Genomic DNA, 20,751 nt, shown 5'->3' on the forward strand with positions numbered 1-20,751 from the left:
CTGTGCACAGAAGTGTTGCCCTATTTTTTTGTTGTTCTTTTTTTTTGTACTTTTAAGATGCATATTTAATTTTGTCAAAAGGACCAGTGCTTTCTAGAGCTGATCCAGCAGTCTATTTATCTTACCTGGTCTTTCTCCTTTCAAATGTGTGGTAATTACTCACCCTTTACTTGTTTAAATAAGAAAGAAGAAAAAAAAAGCTTATTGAGAGAATAAATAAAGCAGTTGTGATTTCTCAAAAATCTTACCTTTGTATTTATTCTCTGTATTATTGCCTTGTTTAAGTCGGCATGATGGGGTGAACATTGATTCAGCAGAAATAGACTAACTCACAGCACGTTATGTTGCGGAAACAGGAGGGGGTCTAGGATAGAGCCCTGAGGGACCAAGCAAGCTTTCCTCAAGATTTCATCCTCTCTCGAACCGGAAACGGAACACGTATTTTTACAGATTACTATGAAAACCTACAAAACATGTCAGTCGATCCATCTGTCATGCCACCATATATGGCCATCAGTTCGTGACGCCTGGTGACATGTCACGCCACCATATATAGTCGTCAGTCCATCACGCCTTGTGACATGCTCCATATATGGCTGGTCTCCATATATGAAGATCACGACACTGACCTCATCAAACCCTGGATAGCCATACATGGAGAAGACTGGATCATCACCTAGATCTCCATATATGGAGCTGACCTGTTCTGACATTCCATATATTGATCCTTCCCCAACCATCCTTCCTCTTCGATGTCTCCCTTTTGATTAATACCTGTCCATTCAAACTCTAACGGGCCCGCCCCAAAGTTATTAGTGCAGCTGCCGGCGAGTTCTCAACAGGTCTGAAAGTTAAGGCCCTACCTGGGCCCTCATCAAACCCTGTACACTCAAAACACTGCCCACGCTGCCACCCTTAGATCTCCATATATGGAGCTGACCTGTTCTGACATTCCATATGTTGATCTGACATCAAACCTTGTAAACGCACCATATAGTCTATGGCCAGTGCATGTTGATCTGACTCCCCATGCCAAAGCGCCAGTGCTCATCCAGCAGTCTGCCGCCACACAGGCGGATGTGGCGAGGTCGCTTCTCGCCCTCTGGGTGTCTTACTGGTTATGATAGATATTGTTGTTATTAACCAACAGTGTTGGGCAATATTACTTAGGAGAGTAATATGTTTACTTTACTTATTACTCCTTAGAAAAATGAATAATATTACATTACTTATTACTTGGAATCTAGAGTAATATAGTTACATATTACTTACTTTATATTACTTTTCAACCGGGCCCCTTCCACCCGCAAAAGAACACAATCTGTTTAGCCAGCTCCTTTTACAACTGAATCCAATTCATTGGAATAAGAAGTCTCCAATCAGCCAAACTGAATAATTGCAGGATATAAAACAAAATATTCAACAGTCTCTCATCAGTCATTTCCAGCTGCATATTCCAACAATCTGAACTGCACACACTAGCTGCAAAATCTCAAAACGGACAGTATATAGTATACACAAACAGTGTTGGGCAATATATGTTACTCATTAGTATTACTTTTGCGCCCCCCCCCCCCCCCCCCCACCTGCAAAAAAGGATCCTACAACAACACAATATGTTTAGTCAGCTTATTTTAGAACTGAATCCAATTGTTTTGAATAATAATATTAAGAAGAGTCGCCAATCAGCCAAAAAGGCTATAAAATAAAGCAGCAATCTCTCTTGACCTTTTAAATAAAATGTTTTCAAACGGTAGCCAACAAATCCAGAGATTAATATGTAATATGTGCTATTTTTTTTTAAGTAAATAGGTATAATATTACTGTTTTGGCAGAGTAATACCTTACTTTACTCGTTACTGGAAAAAGTAATAATATTACAGTAATATGTAACTAGTAACTTACTGCCCAACACTGTTAACCAATGTCAACTACATAAGCTAGATGTTGCAATAAGTAGCCTACACACAGGATATATTTGAATACGTTTCCTAATTTAAAAAATGGTGTTCAAAAAATGTCCAATAAATAATCAAAAAAATAAATACTTTTTTTCATCTTTTTTTCAATGGAATTTAGAAAAATCTAGGGGTCGGACTGAACTGACGTCACAGGTGTCAAATTCCGTACTTTTTTTTTATTGCCAGACAAAGCAAGGGCCTGTTTAGACTTCTCCAAGCAGAGACAGCCTTAAAAACATCTTGTTTGTACAAGTTTGTAGGGAAAGAACAGGAAGGAAGCAGTTTAGCAGTCGACCATATCTTTCACGGGTTTTCCTCCAACTTCTCCAAAGTGTTGAAAAGACAGTCAGTCAGGTAATAATAAACATAATGTACATGCCCTTTCCGCTGTTGATCTGTGTTAATGTTGTTGTTCAGTTGTACAGCATCGCACACATGATCGTTAGTAGGCTACATTACACAGAGACTAGGCGGCTAGTCGGCTACATTGACGCTTAGTTATTTGTTTACAGTATTTACTTTTGTGACCATTTCCATCTACAAGCTCAGTTAGCCAGTCAGTAATGCCTTGCGAAATCGAGAAGCAGCTCTGTTTGAATTAATTTAGTATGAAATGTGTTCAGCTTCAGCAGCAGCTGCCATCGACAGTGTTTGATATGAACATTATAGCATGATTAAGTCAAATGTAGGCCTGGCCTACTACACTAGATATATATGTCTATTCTAGCTCTGGTCCATATAGCTCTAATGCGTTGCATTTGCATTAGAGCTATGGACCAGAGCTATGTCTATTATATATGGCAGCCTTTAAGTTTGGAAATATACATATATATTAATTAATCTTGTGTTTGATACTGGTCCTAATAGAGCTTCCCTATACATTCAACAGTGGTGCTCAACCCCCCACTGCTCCTTGAGGGGTTCCCCAGCTAAATGTGTTAATTAATAGCATCAGTTTAACCACTGTAACCCTGTTTTATACTTTAGCTTTTTTCCCCCTCTGCGGCCAAATAAAATCATTTTTTGGTCCTTGACATGAATATGTTTGAAAAACACTACAGATCCAAAATGATGTCATCTGAAATGGTATGTGTTTGTTTTCTGAATGTACAAATGGAACCACGCCTTACCATGGGTCCATATGGTAAGCTCATAGGGGGTCCTTGCAAATGAAACATTTGAGAACCACTTTGACTCCTGCCATAGTGTCGTAGACTCGTGAGTTGTAAATAAATACGCATATTCTGAATAAAACCCGGATACTTCACATTCTGATACATTCTGATCAAGACACATTTGTCCGTGCATACGGACATAAATGACGACCCCTGTGTAAATGCTTTTGCTGTACGTTGCAGGATGTCTTCTAGGAGTGGCGTCAGGCCAGATGAAGGTTTGATGATGATGCAGGAGCTGGACGACAGGCTGAAGGAGCAGATAGACAAACTGGAACACGTTCGTCTCGCCGCCAGCGAACTCAAGGACAACCTGTCTGGGGTAAAACTAGCCCTGATCCATAGCCCTAATGCCCTTTGCTGCCGTTGTATTACGGCATTCGAGCTATGGATCAGAGCTAGGGTCAAACTAAACTCAAGGACAACCTGTATGGGGTAAAAGTCCGCTTTTATTACACTGCGTCATACGACGTGTCGTGTCGTCTGCCAAAAGTAACATCGGCAGTGGAAGAAGTACTCACATTTTTTTACTCAAGTAAAAGTATCAATACTGCAATATAAAAAGTACTCTGGTGTAAATGTATATCCATTAGTACCCCAGGATAGAATGCTGGCCTTTTGGGTGCACTAACTTAGCCAGTGGTTCTCTGACTTCTATGATTTTGGGCCCAAACTATCCTCTGTATTTCCTGTAGGTTTGTGATGTGGTCCTGTGGAAACATTGACAGTTTGTGAGATCACTTGTGGTTATCCCCCTCATTCTGAACTGTATAGCAGGGTAGACAGGATGCACCCTGCTCTGGTACAGTCTCAGCTTGGTGTTGGTTTTGTACTGGATTGACTTGACTTCCAGATGTTAAAACACGCTCGCCCTCATTTATTTTTCTTTGTAGACCAACGGTGATCTAAGCCAATCGATTGCTGACCACCTAGACTGGTTGAACCATTTGTCAGAGCGAGTGGAGACACTTCAGATGAACACCACTGTTTTTGTTCAGGTGAGACGAAGGATTATTTCAAAAGAGTCTAACTTTTCCCCCCCAACATTTGCACTATTATTGAAATAGGGCTTAAGTGATTAATTCGTAATGTATTCTTGTTAACCCATTTAGACCTGAGGTCGATTCTACAAATGTCTTCTAAATCCTGACCGTTTTCTGAAAAACACATTCTTCTATATCAGCAGTGCTCAAACTTTTTCATGTCAAGGACCCCAAACATTATACATGTTTGGCCACCGACCCCCCCCATCTCAAAATACTTTGTTCCAGGGACCCCCCAGAAGCAAAGATTTGAGTTAAAAACATTCGCTGTGAAAGAATAATATATTCAAAGAATTGCACACACTTTCACGATTTTTCAAAATTAGCAGATCTACAAGCTTGTATATCTGCTAATTTCCAACAGTTATAAAGTTTCAAATAATGGTTTATGTGGTTAAAAGCTAAGGCGTTCACAGATGCGTTCCAGGTCTTAAATGCTTTAAGGCTAAGCCATGTGTGTACATTTTCTTCCCAGATGAACCCTAAACGTCGTGCATGGGGAGGAGGGAGGCAAGGCTCCAGACAGGACCACCGCTGGTCCCGTGCCCACCTGGCTGAAGACGTCCAGTCCGAGTTCGGCTGGTCTCCCATCCGCACGCGACGTGACAGCGACGCTGCCTCCGAGATGTCTTGTAATTGGTGACATCTTTGTCAAAGTCCATTTTCGCCAAAGACATACAAAATGTGTGGACAATAATAACCAGAAACACAAAGAGCTAGCCCTGAATGACCATAACATGAGGTCACCTCTGAGTTTGTAACTGTTTTTCTTATACTTTCATGTAAAATGTCTTCATATTATGTAATGTATTTCATGTGTGGACCCCAGGAAGAGTAGCTGCTACTAAGGTAGTAGCTAATGGGGATTTGGGATCCAAATAAACAATAAACTCCAGCCACCTGCGAATCTGCAATTCATGTGTCAACTTAAAGCTGTACTATGAGTTTAGACCAGTCATTGGTCAGACAGTCCGATATCGACAACCTATCTCTAACCCTAACCTAAACATAACCGCAAGCACGGGAGCAGCAGTTGGAGCGGTAGTCCGACCATTGTCGGTCTGTTGGTGTGTCTAATCTTAGTATGCATCCCGTACTATGCAACTCTTTTGTTTAAGTGAATACAATGTTAGTTTGTATGGTAGAAGTATGTTAATACAATAGAACTTCTACAATTGGGGTGGTAGTATTTGGTCTCCCTGCTCTTCTATTGAGAATCCTGTGTGGGGTTTGACACAACTGGTTAACAAATGGTACTTCCTGAAGGTCCTAATAAAATGTCTCCCCTGAGCAAGGAGACAGGTAGAGGAGACAGGTTCTATTCCAGTGGTTTGTGGCCCTCAAATAGGGCACACACACACACACATCATGCTGATGCAAATTGTAAGAAATGCTAAGCGGTACCTGTACTAGACGCCAGTGGCGTGCACAGACATTTAGAGGGGCAGGTGCTCAAGTTAAAAAAGGGCACCTTGTGCAGCGCGTGGAACCGGCCGGTTGCCTTAATCCATTTTGGGCGGGAACCCCTTTTGGTGTTAGCATTATGTTATGCTTTAGCTATTGAAAAATAGCAGATCTACAAGCTCATAGCGCGCCACCGAGTGGCACGCTACGAGCTTGTAGATCTGCTACTTAAAACCTTTGCTTCTGTAGAACGCCACAACGGTAAGGCCTTCCGGTCTGATTTACGGATATGTTATAGAGCTCCACGAGACTCACGCGTGGAACTGTAGTACGTCCTCGGGCGACCTTTCTAGTCGACATGGCGCGCGCGAACGTTCCACTACACCGAGTGGCGCGCTACGAGCTTGTAGATCTGCCACTTAAAACCTTTGCTTCTGTAGAACGCCACAACGGTAAGGCCTTCCGGTCTGATTTAGGGATATGTTATAGAGCTCCACGAGACGCACGCGTGGAACTGTAGTACGTCCTCGGGCGACCTTTCTAGTCGACATGGCGCGCGCGAACGTTCCACTACACCGAGTGGCGCGCTACGAGCTTGTAGATCTGCTACTTAAAACCTTTGCTTCTGTAGAACGCCACAACGGTAAGGCCTTCCGGTCTGATTTACGGATATGTTATAGAGCTCCACGAGACGCACGTGTGGAACTGGAGTACGTCCTCGGGCGACCTTTCTAGTCGACATGGCGCGCGCGAACGTTCCACTACACCGAGTGGCGCGCTACGAGCTTGTAGATCTGCCACTTAAAACCTTTGCTTCTGTAGAACGCCACAACGGTAAGGCCTTCCGGTCTGATTTAGGGATATGTTATAGAGCTCCACGAGACGCACGCGTGGAACTGTAGTACGTCCTCGGGCGACCTTTCTAGTCGACATGGCGCGCGCGAACGTTCCACTACACCGAGTGGCGCGCTACGAGCTTGTAGATCTGCTACTTAAAACCTTTGCTTCTGTAGAACGCCACAACGGTAAGGCCTTCCGGTCTGATTTACGGATATGTTATAGAGCTCCACGAGACGCACGTGTGGAACTGGAGTACGTCCTCGGGCGACCTTTCTAGTCGACATGGCGCGCGCGAACGTTCCACTACACCGAGTGGCGCGCTACGAGCTTGTAGATCTGCCACTTAAAACCTTTGCTTCTGTAGAACGCCACAACGGTAAGGCCTTCCGGTCTGATTTAGGGATATGTTATAGAGCTCCACGAGACGCACGCGTGGAACTGTAGTACGTCCTCGGGCGACCTTTCTAGTCGACATGGCGCACGCGAACGTTCCACTACACCGAGTGGCGCGCTACGAGCTTGTAGATCTGCTACTTAAAACCTTTGCTTCTGTAGAACGCCACAACGGTAAGGCCTTCCGGTCTGATTTACGGATATGTTATAGAGCTCCACGAGACGCACGTGTGGAACTGGAGTACGTCCTCGGGCGACCTTTCTAGTCGACATGGCGCGCGCGAACGTTCCACTACACCGAGTGGCGCGCTACGAGCTTGTAGATCTGCCACTTAAAACCTTTGCTTCTGTAGAACGCCACAACGGTAAGGCCTTCCGGTCTGATTTACGGATATGTTATAGAGCTCCACGAGACGCACGTGTGGAACTGGAGTACGTCCTCGGGCGACCTTTCTAGTCGACATGGCGCGCGCGAACGTTCCACTACACCGAGTGGCGCGCTACGAGCTTGTAGATCTGCCACTTAAAACCTTTGCTTCTGTAGAACGCCACAACGGTAAGGCCTTCCGGTCTGATTTACGGATATGTTATAGAGCTCCACGAGACGCACGTGTGGAACTGGAGTACGTCCTCGGGCGACCTTTCTAGTCGACATGGCGCGCGCGAACGTTCCACTACACCGAGTGGCGCGCTACGAGCTTGTAGATCTGCCACTTAAAACCTTTGCTTCTGTAGAACGCCACAACGGTAAGGCCTTCCGGTCTGATTTAGGGATATGTTCTAGAGCTCCACGAGACGCACGCGTGGAACTGTAGTACGTCCTCGGGCGACCTTTCTAGTCGACATGGCGCGCGCGAACGTTCCACTACACCGAGTGGCGCGCTACGAGCTTGTAGATCTGCTACTTAAAACCTTTGCTTCTGTAGAACGCCACAACGGTAAGGCCTTCCGGTCTGATTTACGGATATGTTATAGAGCTCCACGAGACGCACGTGTGGAACTGGAGTACGTCCTCGGGCGACCTTTCTAGTCGACATGGCGCGCGCGAACGTTCCACTACACCGAGTGGCGCGCTACGAGCTTGTAGATCTGCCACTTAAAACCTTTGCTTCTGTAGAACGCCACAACGGTAAGGCCTTCCGGTCTGATTTACGGATATGTTATAGAGCTCCACGAGACGCACGTGTGGAACTGGAGTACGTCCTCGGGCGACCTTTCTAGTCGACATGGCGCGCGCGAACGTTCCACTACACCGAGTGGCGCGCTACGAGCTTGTAGATCTGCCACTTAAAACCTTTGCTTCTGTAGAACGCCACAACGGTAAGGCCTTCCGGTCTGATTTACGGATATGTTATAGAGCTCCACGAGACGCACGTGTGGAACTGGAGTACGTCCTCGGGCGACCTTTCTAGTCGACATGGCGCGCGCGAACGTTCCACTACACCGAGTGGCGCGCTACGAGCTTGTAGATCTGCCACTTAAAACCTTTGCTTCTGTAGAACGCCACAACGGTAAGGCCTTCCGGTCTGATTTAGGGATATGTTATAGAGCTCCACGAGACGCACGCGTGGAACTGTAGTACGTCCTCGGGCGACCTTTCTAGTCGACATGGCGCGCGCGAACGTTCCACTACACCGAGTGGCGCGCTACGAGCTTGTAGATCTGCTACTTAAAACCTTTGCTTCTGTAGAACGCCACAACGGTAAGGCCTTCCGGTCTGATTTACGGATATGTTATAGAGCTCCACGAGACGCACGCGTGGAACTGTAGTACGTCCTCGGGCGACCTTTCTAGTCGACATGGCGCGCGCGAACGTTCCACTACACCGAGTGGCACGCCACGAGCTTGTAGATCTGCTACTTAAAACCTTTGCTTCTGTAGAACGCCACAACGGTAAGGCCTTCCGGTCTGATTTAGGGATATGTTATAGAGCTCCACGAGACGCACGCGTGGAACTGTAGTACGTCCTCGGGCGACCTTTCTAGTCGACATGGCGCGCGCGAACGTTCCACTACACCGAGTGGCGCGCTACGAGCTTGTAGATCTGCTACTTAAAACCTTTGCTTCTGTAGAACGCCACAACGGTAAGGCCTTCCGGTCTGATTTACGGATATGTTATAGAGCTCCACGAGACGCACGTGTGGAACTGGAGTACGTCCTCGGGCGACCTTTCTAGTCGACATGGCGCGCGCGAACGTTCCACTACACCGAGTGGCGCGCTACGAGCTTGTAGATCTGCCACTTAAAACCTTTGCTTCTGTAGAACGCCACAACGGTAAGGCCTTCCGGTCTGATTTAGGGATATGTTATAGAGCTCCACGAGACGCACGCGTGGAACTGTAGTACGTCCTCGGGCGACCTTTCTAGTCGACATGGCGCGCGCGAACGTTCCACTACACCGAGTGGCGCGCTACGAGCTTGTAGATCTGCTACTTAAAACCTTTGCTTCTGTAGAACGCCACAACGGTAAGGCCTTCCGGTCTGATTTACGGATATGTTATAGAGCTCCACGAGACGCACGCGTGGAACTGTAGTACGTCCTCGGGCGACCTTTCTAGTCGACATGGCGCGCGCGAACGTTCCACTACACCGAGTGGCGCGCCACGAGCTTGTAGATCTGCTACTTAAAACCTTTGCTTCTGTAGAACGCCACAACGGTAAGGCCTTCCGGTCTGATTTAGGGATATGTTATAGAGCTCCACGAGACGCACGCGTGGAACTGTAGTACGTCCTCGGGCGACCTTTCTAGTCGACATGGCGCGCGCGAACGTTCCACTACACCGAGTGGCGCGCTACGAGCTTGTAGATCTGCTACTTAAAACCTTTGCTTCTGTAGAACGCCACAACGGTAAGGCCTTCCGGTCTGATTTACGGATATGTTATAGAGCTCCACGAGACGCACGCGTGGAACTGTAGTACGTCCTCGGGCGACCTTTCTAGTCGACATGGCGCGCGCGAACGTTCCACTACACCGAGTGGCGCGCTACGAGCTTGTAGATCTGCTACTTAAAACCTTTGCTTCTGTAGAACGCCACAACGGTAAGGCCTTCCGGTCTGATTTACGGATATGTTATAGAGCTCCACGAGACGCACGCGTGGAACTGTAGTACGTCCTCGGGCGACCTTTCTAGTCGACATGGCGCGCGCGAACGTAAAAACCTTTGCTTCTGTAGAACGCCACAACGGTAAGGCCCTCCGGTCTGCTTTTCGGATAGGTTATACTAGAGCTCCCAGATACGCACGCGTAGAACTGTAGTACGTCCTCGGGCGACCTTTCTAGTCGACATGGCGCGCGCGAACGTTCCACTACACCGAGTGGCGCGCTACGAGCTTGTAGATCTGCTATTTAAAACCTTTGCTTCTGTAGAACGCCACAACGGTAAAGCCTTCCGGTCTGATTTTCATATGTTATAGAGCCCAGCAACACCGGCCGACACCTCCAAGGCTTCCTGGGTGATGGCGAGGAGGAGGAGGAGGGCTGCCACGTCACCTCACAGTCCAACTGTCTGTGTACGCCTCTGCTGTGCCTGAGGGAGGCACGCGCGCACACACACGCACGCGCACACACACGCACGCGCACACACTCACCTGCCCAGGCCATTGATGCCAGACGACCCTCGGGCCAGGCACTGCAGCCTCAGCCTCTCCACGGGATCTGAACTCACACACAGACGTCTCTTGGCGTCCAGCGCCATCTCTCGGTCGTGCCTCGACGTCCTGGCCATGGCTGAACACACAGAGCACATTAATATAATGTGTAACATTATAGTGGATGCAGTTAGCTTAATGCTAATTCCGATTAGCATAGTTAGCTTCTTATCCATGCTACTGGTGACTGGTTTAGCACAATACAAACTCGGACTCATTACATAACATGCAAATCACACCACCACTCAATATAAAAATAAAACGTTGTCTTATAAAGCAGCATATACTTTGTTTACATTCAGACCCATGGCTTTGTACAACTACTGGCCAAAGTTGAAGTTCATATAGTTGTAAAACATCAGCTATTCATTCATTACTAACTATTTCACAGACCTTGATGTGACTGTTAGCTGTGATAAAGTAAACAAAGTGATGATGAATGACACGACACGAAACACACACGTAGGGTGTAGCTCTTCTCACAACATTGACGACACAGGTCGGTTCTTTATAAACGGGCATTTATTGGGCATTCTTCTCATCCCTCTGCTGTTCCATGCCGTGAGAACTATGTTCACACAAAATAATAAACACATAAACAATCAACAAATTACGTCGCAATACATAATATTGATCAAACAAAGAAATACAAAACATGTAGAGATGCGCAGGTGAACGTGTCCGTCAAAACACCACAATACAACACAACAAAGATAACTCTCAAATAATAATACCTCGTTGGCCGCTTGTTGTGTAAAGAGGTTCTTGATGCTTCTTGAGTTTCATACAGTCCTTTGAATGTCCTTTTGACCGTGTTTAATAACTTTAAACAGTTCAAACACACTACTCTGCTGCTAGTGTGCTTCCTTGTGCAGACCAGAGTCTGAATGAGTGAGAGAAATGTTTGTACCACCTGTGTGCAATGCCAGGCAATCATGCATCAATCAGTCAATCAATCATGGTCCAGTGTTGCTACTGACAGACAGGGAACTTGGTTCTGCCTCAGAAAGTTATCATCACATCATGTTTACATTTTTAACCTCATATGAAATCAATTATGAACCACATATTTATTATTGTATCATGACATTATTATGAATTATGCTTTATGAACTTATGACCATGAATTGTTGTATTTTAGCTATTTTAGTCTTTTTAAAGTAAGCATTTTAATAGCAGCACTTACATAGGAAGTCAGAGAAACGAATCAAAGAAAAGACCGTCACCTGCCAGTGGAATTCAGAACAGCGCCACAGCCCATCCACATGTATGACGGCATATGCCTCTCCCCTCCTCTCCTCTCTCTCCTCTCTTTTTGAATGAACAGACAAAACACAAAACACAACATGTTCATTAATGTTATTCTTCACAAACTAGACATTTTATTCATATTTAGAAAATGCAGAATCCAATGGCGTCGGTCTGGGCTCTCCACGCCGTTTGCAAAGGTCAATGGTCAGCAAAAAGACTGCCTCCTCTCTCCCCTCTCTCCACAGAAGTGAAAACAGACAAAACACACCTTTAAAATATGTTCCCTAACCCTATTCTTTGCAAACGAGACATTTTATTCATATTTAGAGCGTCCCAAATTCAATGGGGCCGGTCTCGACTTTCCAGGACGTTTGCAAAGGTCAATGGTCAGCAGAAAGACTGCAACGGTGACCCTTTGGGCCAAATTCTTAAAAAAACGGGGTGATATATAATTTAAAAAATATGTAAGAACCTCCAATATCCATATTCAGGACATGTCGAATCCAATGGAACCAGTCTCGAATTTCCACGACGTTTGCAAAGGTCAAAGGTCAGCCGAAAGACTGCCACGGTGACCTTTGGGCCAAATGCCTTAACAATTAAGTGATAGATATTTTTTTAAATATGTAACACCCCCGAATATCCATATTCAGGCCATGGCGAATAAAATGGCGTTGGTCTCGATTTTGTGGGACTCTTACAAGCGTCCGATAAAGGGAACTACACTGCAATGCTAGGCCTCGGGTCAGATTTGAGGTTCCCGAGGTCGCAGAAAAAAACTCAGACCATCACGAAGATCGGCTCGTCGCCGCGATCGCAGAGGTGTTCGGCCCATCCCGAACAGACTTACGATCGTCGGCGTAGGCGCGCGTGAACGTCAAACTTTGCTTCACTGGAACGCCACGACGGTGAGGCCTTCCGGGCTGATTTTCGGATATGTTATAGAGCTCCCGGAGACGCACGCATGGATCTATAGAACGTCCTCAGGCGACCTTTCTAGGAGGTGCGGTCTCGTTTCAATTTTTCAGCCAGGACACTGTTAGAGTCTATGGGTCTATGACGTGTCTGCATGCACAGAGCCAAAGTGAAGGACGTTTTGTACGACTGTCGGAGGCGTACGTCCGAGACACCTAACCGTTCGTCTCGGCTGGCTCTCCGACATATCCGAACGTCGGACCGTGATGTTTTATCGTTGGCGCGTTGTCGCGCGTCAAAGTCTGCAATTTGTAGGCGTTCGTTCAAGGCTACCGCCGCGGCCGTATGTCCGTTTGGCCCGAAACCTATACGGCTACGATCGGGGCCGCGACCCGGCCGCGGTGATGGTCTCGGATTTGTTCTGCGACTTTCGCGTCAAAGTCGCAAATTTCGATGCTTTCGTGCAGGGCTACTGTCGCGACCGTATGTCCGTTTGGCCCAAACCCTATACGGCTGCGATCGGGGCCGCGACCCGGTTGCAGTGATGGTCTCGGATTTGTTCTGTCGAATTTCGCGACTATTCTCGCTAACTTAGGCCTTACTTTGTGGGAGCAGTTTATGCTAATGAAGGGCGTGGTTCCGGCTACTTTGTGGGTGTGGGTTATGCAAATTTGATGGGCGTGGTTTCGGCTACTTTGTGGGTGTGGTATATGCAAATTAGTGGGTGTCGCTTATGTAAATTAGTGGGTGTCACCCCGCCTACTTTGTGGGAGTGGTTTATGCAAATGAAGGTTGTGGTTCCTGCTACTTTGTGGGTGTGGGCTATGCAAATTAGTTGGTGTCGCTTGTGCAAATGAGTGGGTGTCGCCCGCCTACATTGTTGGAGCGGTTTATGCAAATGAAGGGCGTGTTTCGGCTACTTTGTGGGATTAGTTTATGCAAATGAAGGTGCGTGGTATGCAAATGAAGGGGAGTGGTATGCAAATGAAGGGGAGTGGTATGCAAATGAAGGGGAGTGGTATGCAAATGAAGGGACATGGTTCCGGCTACTTTGTGGGATTAATTTATGCAAATGAAGGTGCGTGGTATGCAAATGAAGGGGAGTGGTATGCAAATGAAGGGGAGTGGTATGCAAATGAAGGGACATGGTTCCGGCTACTTTGTGGGATTAATTTATGCAAATGAAGGTGCGTGGTATGCAAATGAAGGGGAGTGGTATGCAAATGAAGGGGAGTGGTATGCAAATGAAGGGGCATGGTATGCAAATGAAGGGGCATGGTTCCGGCTACTTTGTGGGATTAGTTTATGCAAATGAAGGTGCGTGGTATGCAAATGAAGGGGAGTGGTATGCAAATGAAGGGGAGTGGTATGCAAATGAAGGGGAGTGGTATGCAAATGAAGGGACATGGTTCCGGCTACTTTGTGGGATTAATTTATGCAAATGAAGGTGCGTGGTATGCAAATGAAGGGGAGTGGTATGCAAATGAAGGGGAGTGGTATGCAAATGAAGGGGAGTGGTATGCAAATGAAGGGCATGTTTCGGCTACTTTGTGGGATTGGTTTATGCAAATGAAGGGGCGTGGTATGCAAATGAAGGGGAGTGTTATGCAAATGAAGGGGCATGGTTCCGGCTACTTTGTGGGATTATTGTATGCAAATGAAGGGGAGTGGTATGCAAATGAAGGGGAGTGGTATGCAAATGAAGGGCATGTTTCGGCTACTTTGTGGGATTGGTTTATGCAAGTGAAGGGGAGTGGTATGCAAATGAAGGGGAGTGGTATGCAAATGAAGGGGCATGGTTCCGGCTACTTTGTGGGATTAGTTTATGCAAATGAAGGTGCGTGGTATGCAAATGAAGGGGAGTGGTATGCAAATGAAGGGCATGTTTGGCATGCAAATGAAGGTGCGTGGTATGCAAATGAAGGTGCGTGGTATGCAAATGAAGGGGAGTGGTATGCAAATGAAGGTGCGTGGTATGCAAATGAAGGGGAGTGGTATGCAAATGAAGGGGCATGGTTCCGGCTACTTTGTGGGATTAGCTTATGCAAATGAAGGTGCGTGGCATGCAAATGAAGGTGCGTGGTATGCAAATGAAGGTGCGTGGTATGCAAATGAAGGGGAGTGGTATGCAAATGAAGGGGCGTGGCATGCAAATGAAGGGGAGTGGTATGCAAATGAAGGGGAGTGGTATGCAAATGAAGGGGCATGGTTCCGGCTACTTTGTGGGATTAGTTTATGCAAATGAAGGTGCGTGGTATGCAAATGAAGGGGAGTGGTATGCAAATGAAGGGCATGTTTGGCATGCAAATGAAGGTGCGTGGTATGCAAATGAAGGGGAGTGGTATGCAAATGAAGGGGCGTGGCATGCAAATGAAGGGGAGTGGTATGCAAATGAAGGGGAGTGGTATGCAAATGAAGGGGCATGGTTCCGGCTACTTTGTGGGATTAGTTTATGCAAATGAAGGTGCGTGGTATGCAAATGAAGGGGAGTGGTATGCAAATGAAGGGCATGTTTGGCATGCAAATGAAGGTGCGTGGTATGCAAATGAAGGTGCGTGGTATGCAAATGAAGGGTCTTGGTATGCAAATGAAGGGGCGTGGCATGCAAATGAAGGGGAGTGGTATGCAAATAAAGGGGCATGGTTCCGGCTACGTTGTGGGATTAGTTTATGCAAATGAAGGTGCGTGGTATGCAAATGAAGGGGAGTGGTATGCAAATGAAGGTGCGTCGTATGCAAATGAAGGTGCGTGGTATGCAAATGAAGGGGACTGGCATGCAAATGAAGGGCGTGTTTTGGTTACTTTGTGGGATTGGCTTGTGCAAATGAAGGGGTGTGGTATGCAAATAAAGGGGCGTGGTATGCAAATGAAGGGGAGTGGTATGCAAATGAAGGGCGTGGTTCCGGCTACTTTGTGGGAGCGGTTCATGCAAATGAAGGGGCGTGGTTCCCGCTACTTTTGGGAGTGGGTTATGAAAATTTGAAGGGCGTTGTTTCGGCTACTTTGTGGGTGTGGGCTATGCAAATTAGTGGGTGTCGCTTATGCAAATTAGTGGGTGTCACCACGCCCTTCATTTGCATACCACGCACCTTCATTTGCATACCACGCACCTTCATTTGCATAAGCTAATCCCACAAAGTAGCCGGAACCATGCCCTTCATTTGCATACCACTCCCCTTCATTTGCATACCACGCACCTTCATTTGCATAAACTAATCCCACAAAGTAGCCAGAACCATGCCCCTTCATTTGCATACCACTCCCCTTCATTTGCATACCTTGCACCTTCATTTGCATAAACTAATCCCACAAAGTAGCCGGAACCATGCCCCTTCATTTGCATACCTCTCCCCTTCATTTGCATACCACGCACCTTCATTTGCATACCATGCCCCTTCATTTGCATACCACACACCTTCATTTGCATACCACTCCCCTTCATTTGCATACTACTCCCCTTCATTTGCATGCCACGCACCTTCATTTGCATAAACTAATCCCACAAAGTAGCCGGAACCATGCCCCTTCATTTGCATACTACTCCCCTTAATTTGCATACCACACACCTTCATTCGCATACCACTCCCCTTCATTTGCATACCACTCCCCTTCACTTGCATGCCACGCACCTTCATTTGCATAAACTAATCCCACAAAGTAGCCGGAACCATGCCCCTTCATTTGCATACCACTCCCCTTCATTTGCATACCATGCCCCTTCATTTGCATACCACTCCCATTCATTTGCATACCATGCCTCTTCATTTGCATAAACTAATCCCACAAAGTAGCCGAAACATGCCCTTTGTTTGCATACCACCCCCCTTCATTTGCATACCACTCCCCTTCATTTGCATACCAAGACCCTTCATTTGCATATCCCCTTCATTTGCATACCACGCCCTTTCATTTGCATAAACTAATCCCACAAAGTAGCCGAAACACGCCCTTCATTGGCATACTACTCCCCTTCATTTGCATACCACACCCCTTCATTTGCATATCCCCTTCATTTGCATACCACGCCCTTTCATTTGCTTAAGCTAATCCCACAAAGTAGCCGAAACACGCCCTTCATTTGCATACTCCTCCCCTTCATTTGCATACCACACCCCTTCATTTGCATATCCCCTTCATTTGCATACCAAGACCCTTCATTTGCATAAGCCAATCCCACAAAGTAGCAAAAACATGCCCCTTCATTTGCATACCATACCCCTTCATTTGCATATCCCCTTCATTTGCATACCAAGACCCTTCATTTGCATAAGCCAATCCCACAAAGTAGCAGAAACATGCCCCTTAATTTGCATACCACTCCCCTTCATTTGCATACCATGCCCCTTCATTTGCATACCATGCCCCTTCATTTGCATACCATGCCCCTTCCTTTGCATACCATGCCCCTTCATTTGCATACCACGCACCTTCATTTGCATACCACGCACCTTCATTTGCATACCACTCCCCTTCATTTGCATACCACTGCCCTTCATTTGCATACCACGCACCTTCATTTGCATACCACTCCCCTTCATTTGCATACCAAGACCCTTCATTTGCATATCCCCTTCATTTGCATACCACGCCCTTTCATTTGCATAAGCCAATCCCACAAAGTAGCCGAAACACACCCTTCATTTGCATACTACTCCCCTTCATTTGCATACCACACCCCTTCATTTGCATATCCCCTTCATTTGCATACCACGCCCTTTCATTTGCTTAAGCTAATCCCACAAAGTAGCCGAAACACGCCCTTCATTTGCATACTCCTCCCCTTCATTTGCATACCACACCCCTTCATTTGCATATCCCCTTCATTTGCATACCACGCCCTTTCATTTGCTTAAGCTAATCCCACAAAGTAGCCGAAACACGCCCTTCATTTGCATACTCCTCCCCTTCATTTGCATACCACACCTTCATTTGCATATCCCCTTCATTTGCATACCAAGACCCTGCATTTGCATAAGCCAATCCCACAAAGTAGCAGAAACATGCCCCTTCATTTGCATACCATACCCCTTCATTTGCATATCCCCTTCATTTGCATACCACTCCCCTTCATTTGCATACCACGCCCTTTCATTTGCATAAACTAATCCCACAAAGTAGCCGAAACACGCCCTTCATTTGCATACTACTCCCCTTCATTTGCATACCACACACCTTCATTTGCATATCCCCTTCATTTGCATACCACGCCCTTTCATTTGCATAAAATAATCCCACAAAGTAGCCAGAACCATGCCCCTTCATTTGCATACCACTCCCCTTCTTTTGCATACCTTGCCCCTTCCTTTGCATACCATGCCCCTTCATTTGCATACCATGCCCCTTCATTTGCATACCACGCACCTTCATTTGCATACCACGCACCTTCATTTGCATACCACTCCCCTTCATTTGCATACCACTGCCCTTCATTTGCATACCACGCACCTTCATTTGCATACCACTCCCCTTCATTTGCATACCAAGACCCTTCATTTGCATATCCCCTTCATTTGCATACCACGCCCTTTCATTTGCATAAGCCAATCCCACAAAGTAGCCGAAACACACCCTTCATTTGCATACTACTCCCCTTCATTTGCATACCACACCCCTTCATTTGCATATCCCCTTCATTTGCATACCACGCCCTTTCATTTGCTTAAGCTAATCCCACAAAGTAGCCGAAACACGCCCTTCATTTGCATACTCCTCCCCTTCATTTGCATACCACACCCCTTCATTTGCATATCCCCTTCATTTGCATACCACGCCCTTTCATTTGCTTAAGCTAATCCCACAAAGTAGCCGAAACACGCCCTTCATTTGCATACTCCTCCCCTTCATTTGCATACCACACCTTCATTTGCATATCCCCTTCATTTGCATACCACGCCCTTTCATTTGCATAAAATAATCCCACAAAGTAGCCGAAACACGCCCTTCATTTGCATACTACTCCCCTTCATTTGCATACCACACACCTTCATTTGCATATCCCCTTCATTTGCATACCACGCCCTTTCATTTGCATAAAATAATCCCACAAAGTAGCCGAAACACGCCCTTCATTTGCATACTACTCCCCTTCATTTGCATACCACGCACCTTCATTTGCATAAACTAATCCCACAAAGTAGCCAGAACCATGCCCCTTCATTTGCATACCACTCCCCTTCTTTTGCATACCTTGCCCCTTCCTTTGCATACCATGCCCCTTCATTTGCATACCACGCACCTTCATTTGCATACCACGCACCTTCATTTGCATACCACTCCCCTTCATTTGCATACCACTGCCCTTCATTTGCATACCACGCACCTTCATTTGCATACCACTCCCCTTCATTTGCATACCAAGACCCTTCATTTGCATATCCCCTTCATTTGCATACCACGCCCTTTCATTTGCATAAGCCAATCCCACAAAGTAGCCGAAACACACCCTTCATTTGCATACTACTCCCCTTCATTTGCATACCACACCCCTTCATTTGCATATCCCCTTCATTTGCATACCACGCCCTTTCATTTGCTTAAGCTAATCCCACAAAGTAGCCGAAACACGCCCTTCATTTGCATACTCCTCCCCTTCATTTGCATACCACACCCCTTCATTTGCATATCCCCTTCATTTGCATACCACGCCCTTTCATTTGCTTAAGCTAATCCCACAAAGTAGCCGAAACACGCCCTTCATTTGCATACTCCTCCCCTTCATTTGCATACCACACCTTCATTTGCATATCCCCTTCATTTGCATACCACGCCCTTTCATTTGCATAAAATAATCCCACAAAGTAGCCGAAACACGCCCTTCATTTGCATACTACTCCCCTTCATTTGCATACCACACACCTTCATTTGCATATCCCCTTCATTTGCATACCACGCCCTTTCATTTGCATAAAATAATCCCACAAAGTAGCCGAAACACGCCCTTCATTTGCATACTACTCCCCTTCATTTGCATACCACGCACCTTCATTTGCATAAACTAATCCCACAAAGTAGCCAGAACCATGCCCCTTCATTTGCATACCACTCCCCTTCTTTTGCATACCTTGCCCCTTCCTTTGCATACCATGCCCCTTCATTTGCATACCACGCACCTTCATTTGCATACCACGCACCTTCATTTGCATACCACTCCCCTTCATTTGCATACCACTGCCCTTCATTTGCATACCACGCACCTTCATTTGCATACCACTCCCCTTCATTTGCATACCAAGACCCTTCATTTGCATATCCCCTTCATTTGCATACCACGCCCTTTCATTTGCATAAGCCAATCCCACAAAGTAGCCGAAACACACCCTTCATTTGCATACTACTCCCCTTCATTTGCATACCACACCCCTTCATTTGCATATCCCCTTCATTTGCATACCACGCCCTTTCATTTGCTTAAGCTAATCCCACAAAGTAGCCGAAACACGCCCTTCATTTGCATACTCCTCCCCTTCATTTGCATACCACACCCCTTCATTTGCATATCCCCTTCATTTGCATACCACGCCCTTTCATTTGCTTAAGCTAATCCCACAAAGTAGCCGAAACACGCCCTTCATTTGCATACTCCTCCCCTTCATTTGCATACCACACCTTCATTTGCATATCCCCTTCATTTGCATACCACGCCCTTTCATTTGCATAAAATAATCCCACAAAGTAGCCGAAACACGCCCTTCATTTGCATACTACTCCCCTTCATTTGCATACCACACACCTTCATTTGCATATCCCCTTCATTTGCATACCACGCCCTTTCATTTGCATAAAATAATCCCACAAAGTAGCCGAAACACGCCCTTCATTTGCATACTACTCCCCTTCATTTGCATACCACGCACCTTCATTTGCATAAACTAATCCCACAAAGTAGCCAGAACCATGCCCCTTCATTTGCATACCACTCCCCTTCTTTTGCATACCTTGCCCCTTCCTTTGCATACCATGCCCCTTCATTTGCATACCACGCACCTTCATTTGCATACCACGCACCTTCATTTGCATACCACTCCCCTTCATTTGCATACCACTGCCCTTCATTTGCATACCACGCACCTTCATTTGCATACCACTCCCCTTCATTTGCATACCAAGACCCTTCATTTGCAT

At 46.4% G+C, this 20,751-nt stretch overlaps 1 protein-coding gene across 1 annotated transcript; it reads left to right on the plus strand.

Annotated features, from left to right (window-relative positions):
- The first annotated feature begins 2,124 nt into the window (after positions 1-2,124).
- LOC306939782 (uncharacterized protein) lies at positions 2,125-4,884 on the plus strand. Its single transcript, XM_079524473.1, has 4 exons — positions 2,125-2,315; positions 3,320-3,458; positions 4,030-4,134; positions 4,655-4,884. The coding sequence occupies exons 2-4, from the start codon at positions 3,321-3,323 to the stop codon at positions 4,820-4,822; spliced, it is 411 nt and encodes a 136-aa protein (XP_079380599.1). The 5' UTR covers positions 2,125-2,315; position 3,320; the 3' UTR covers positions 4,823-4,884.
- Positions 4,885-20,751: the final 15,867 nt, after the last annotated feature.

Source organism: Electrona antarctica (genome assembly GCF_951216825.1).
Source record: "Electrona antarctica genome assembly, chromosome: 16".
Taxonomy (NCBI): Eukaryota; Metazoa; Chordata; class Actinopteri; order Myctophiformes; family Myctophidae; genus Electrona; species Electrona antarctica.

What these genes read in the sequence shown, in the direction of transcription:
- LOC306939782 (XM_079524473.1), top strand. Translation starts at nt 3,321, where the DNA reads ATGTCTTCTAGGAGTGGCGTCAGGCCAGATGAAGGTTTGATGATGATG. An exon ending in TCAAGGACAACCTGTCTGGG is followed by an intron (nt 3,459 to 4,029) that starts GTAAAACTAGCC and finishes TTTTCTTTGTAG; the next exon opens with ACCAACGGTGATCTAAGCCA. An exon ending in ACACCACTGTTTTTGTTCAG is followed by an intron (nt 4,135 to 4,654) that starts GTGAGACGAAGG and finishes TTTTCTTCCCAG; the next exon opens with ATGAACCCTAAACGTCGTGC.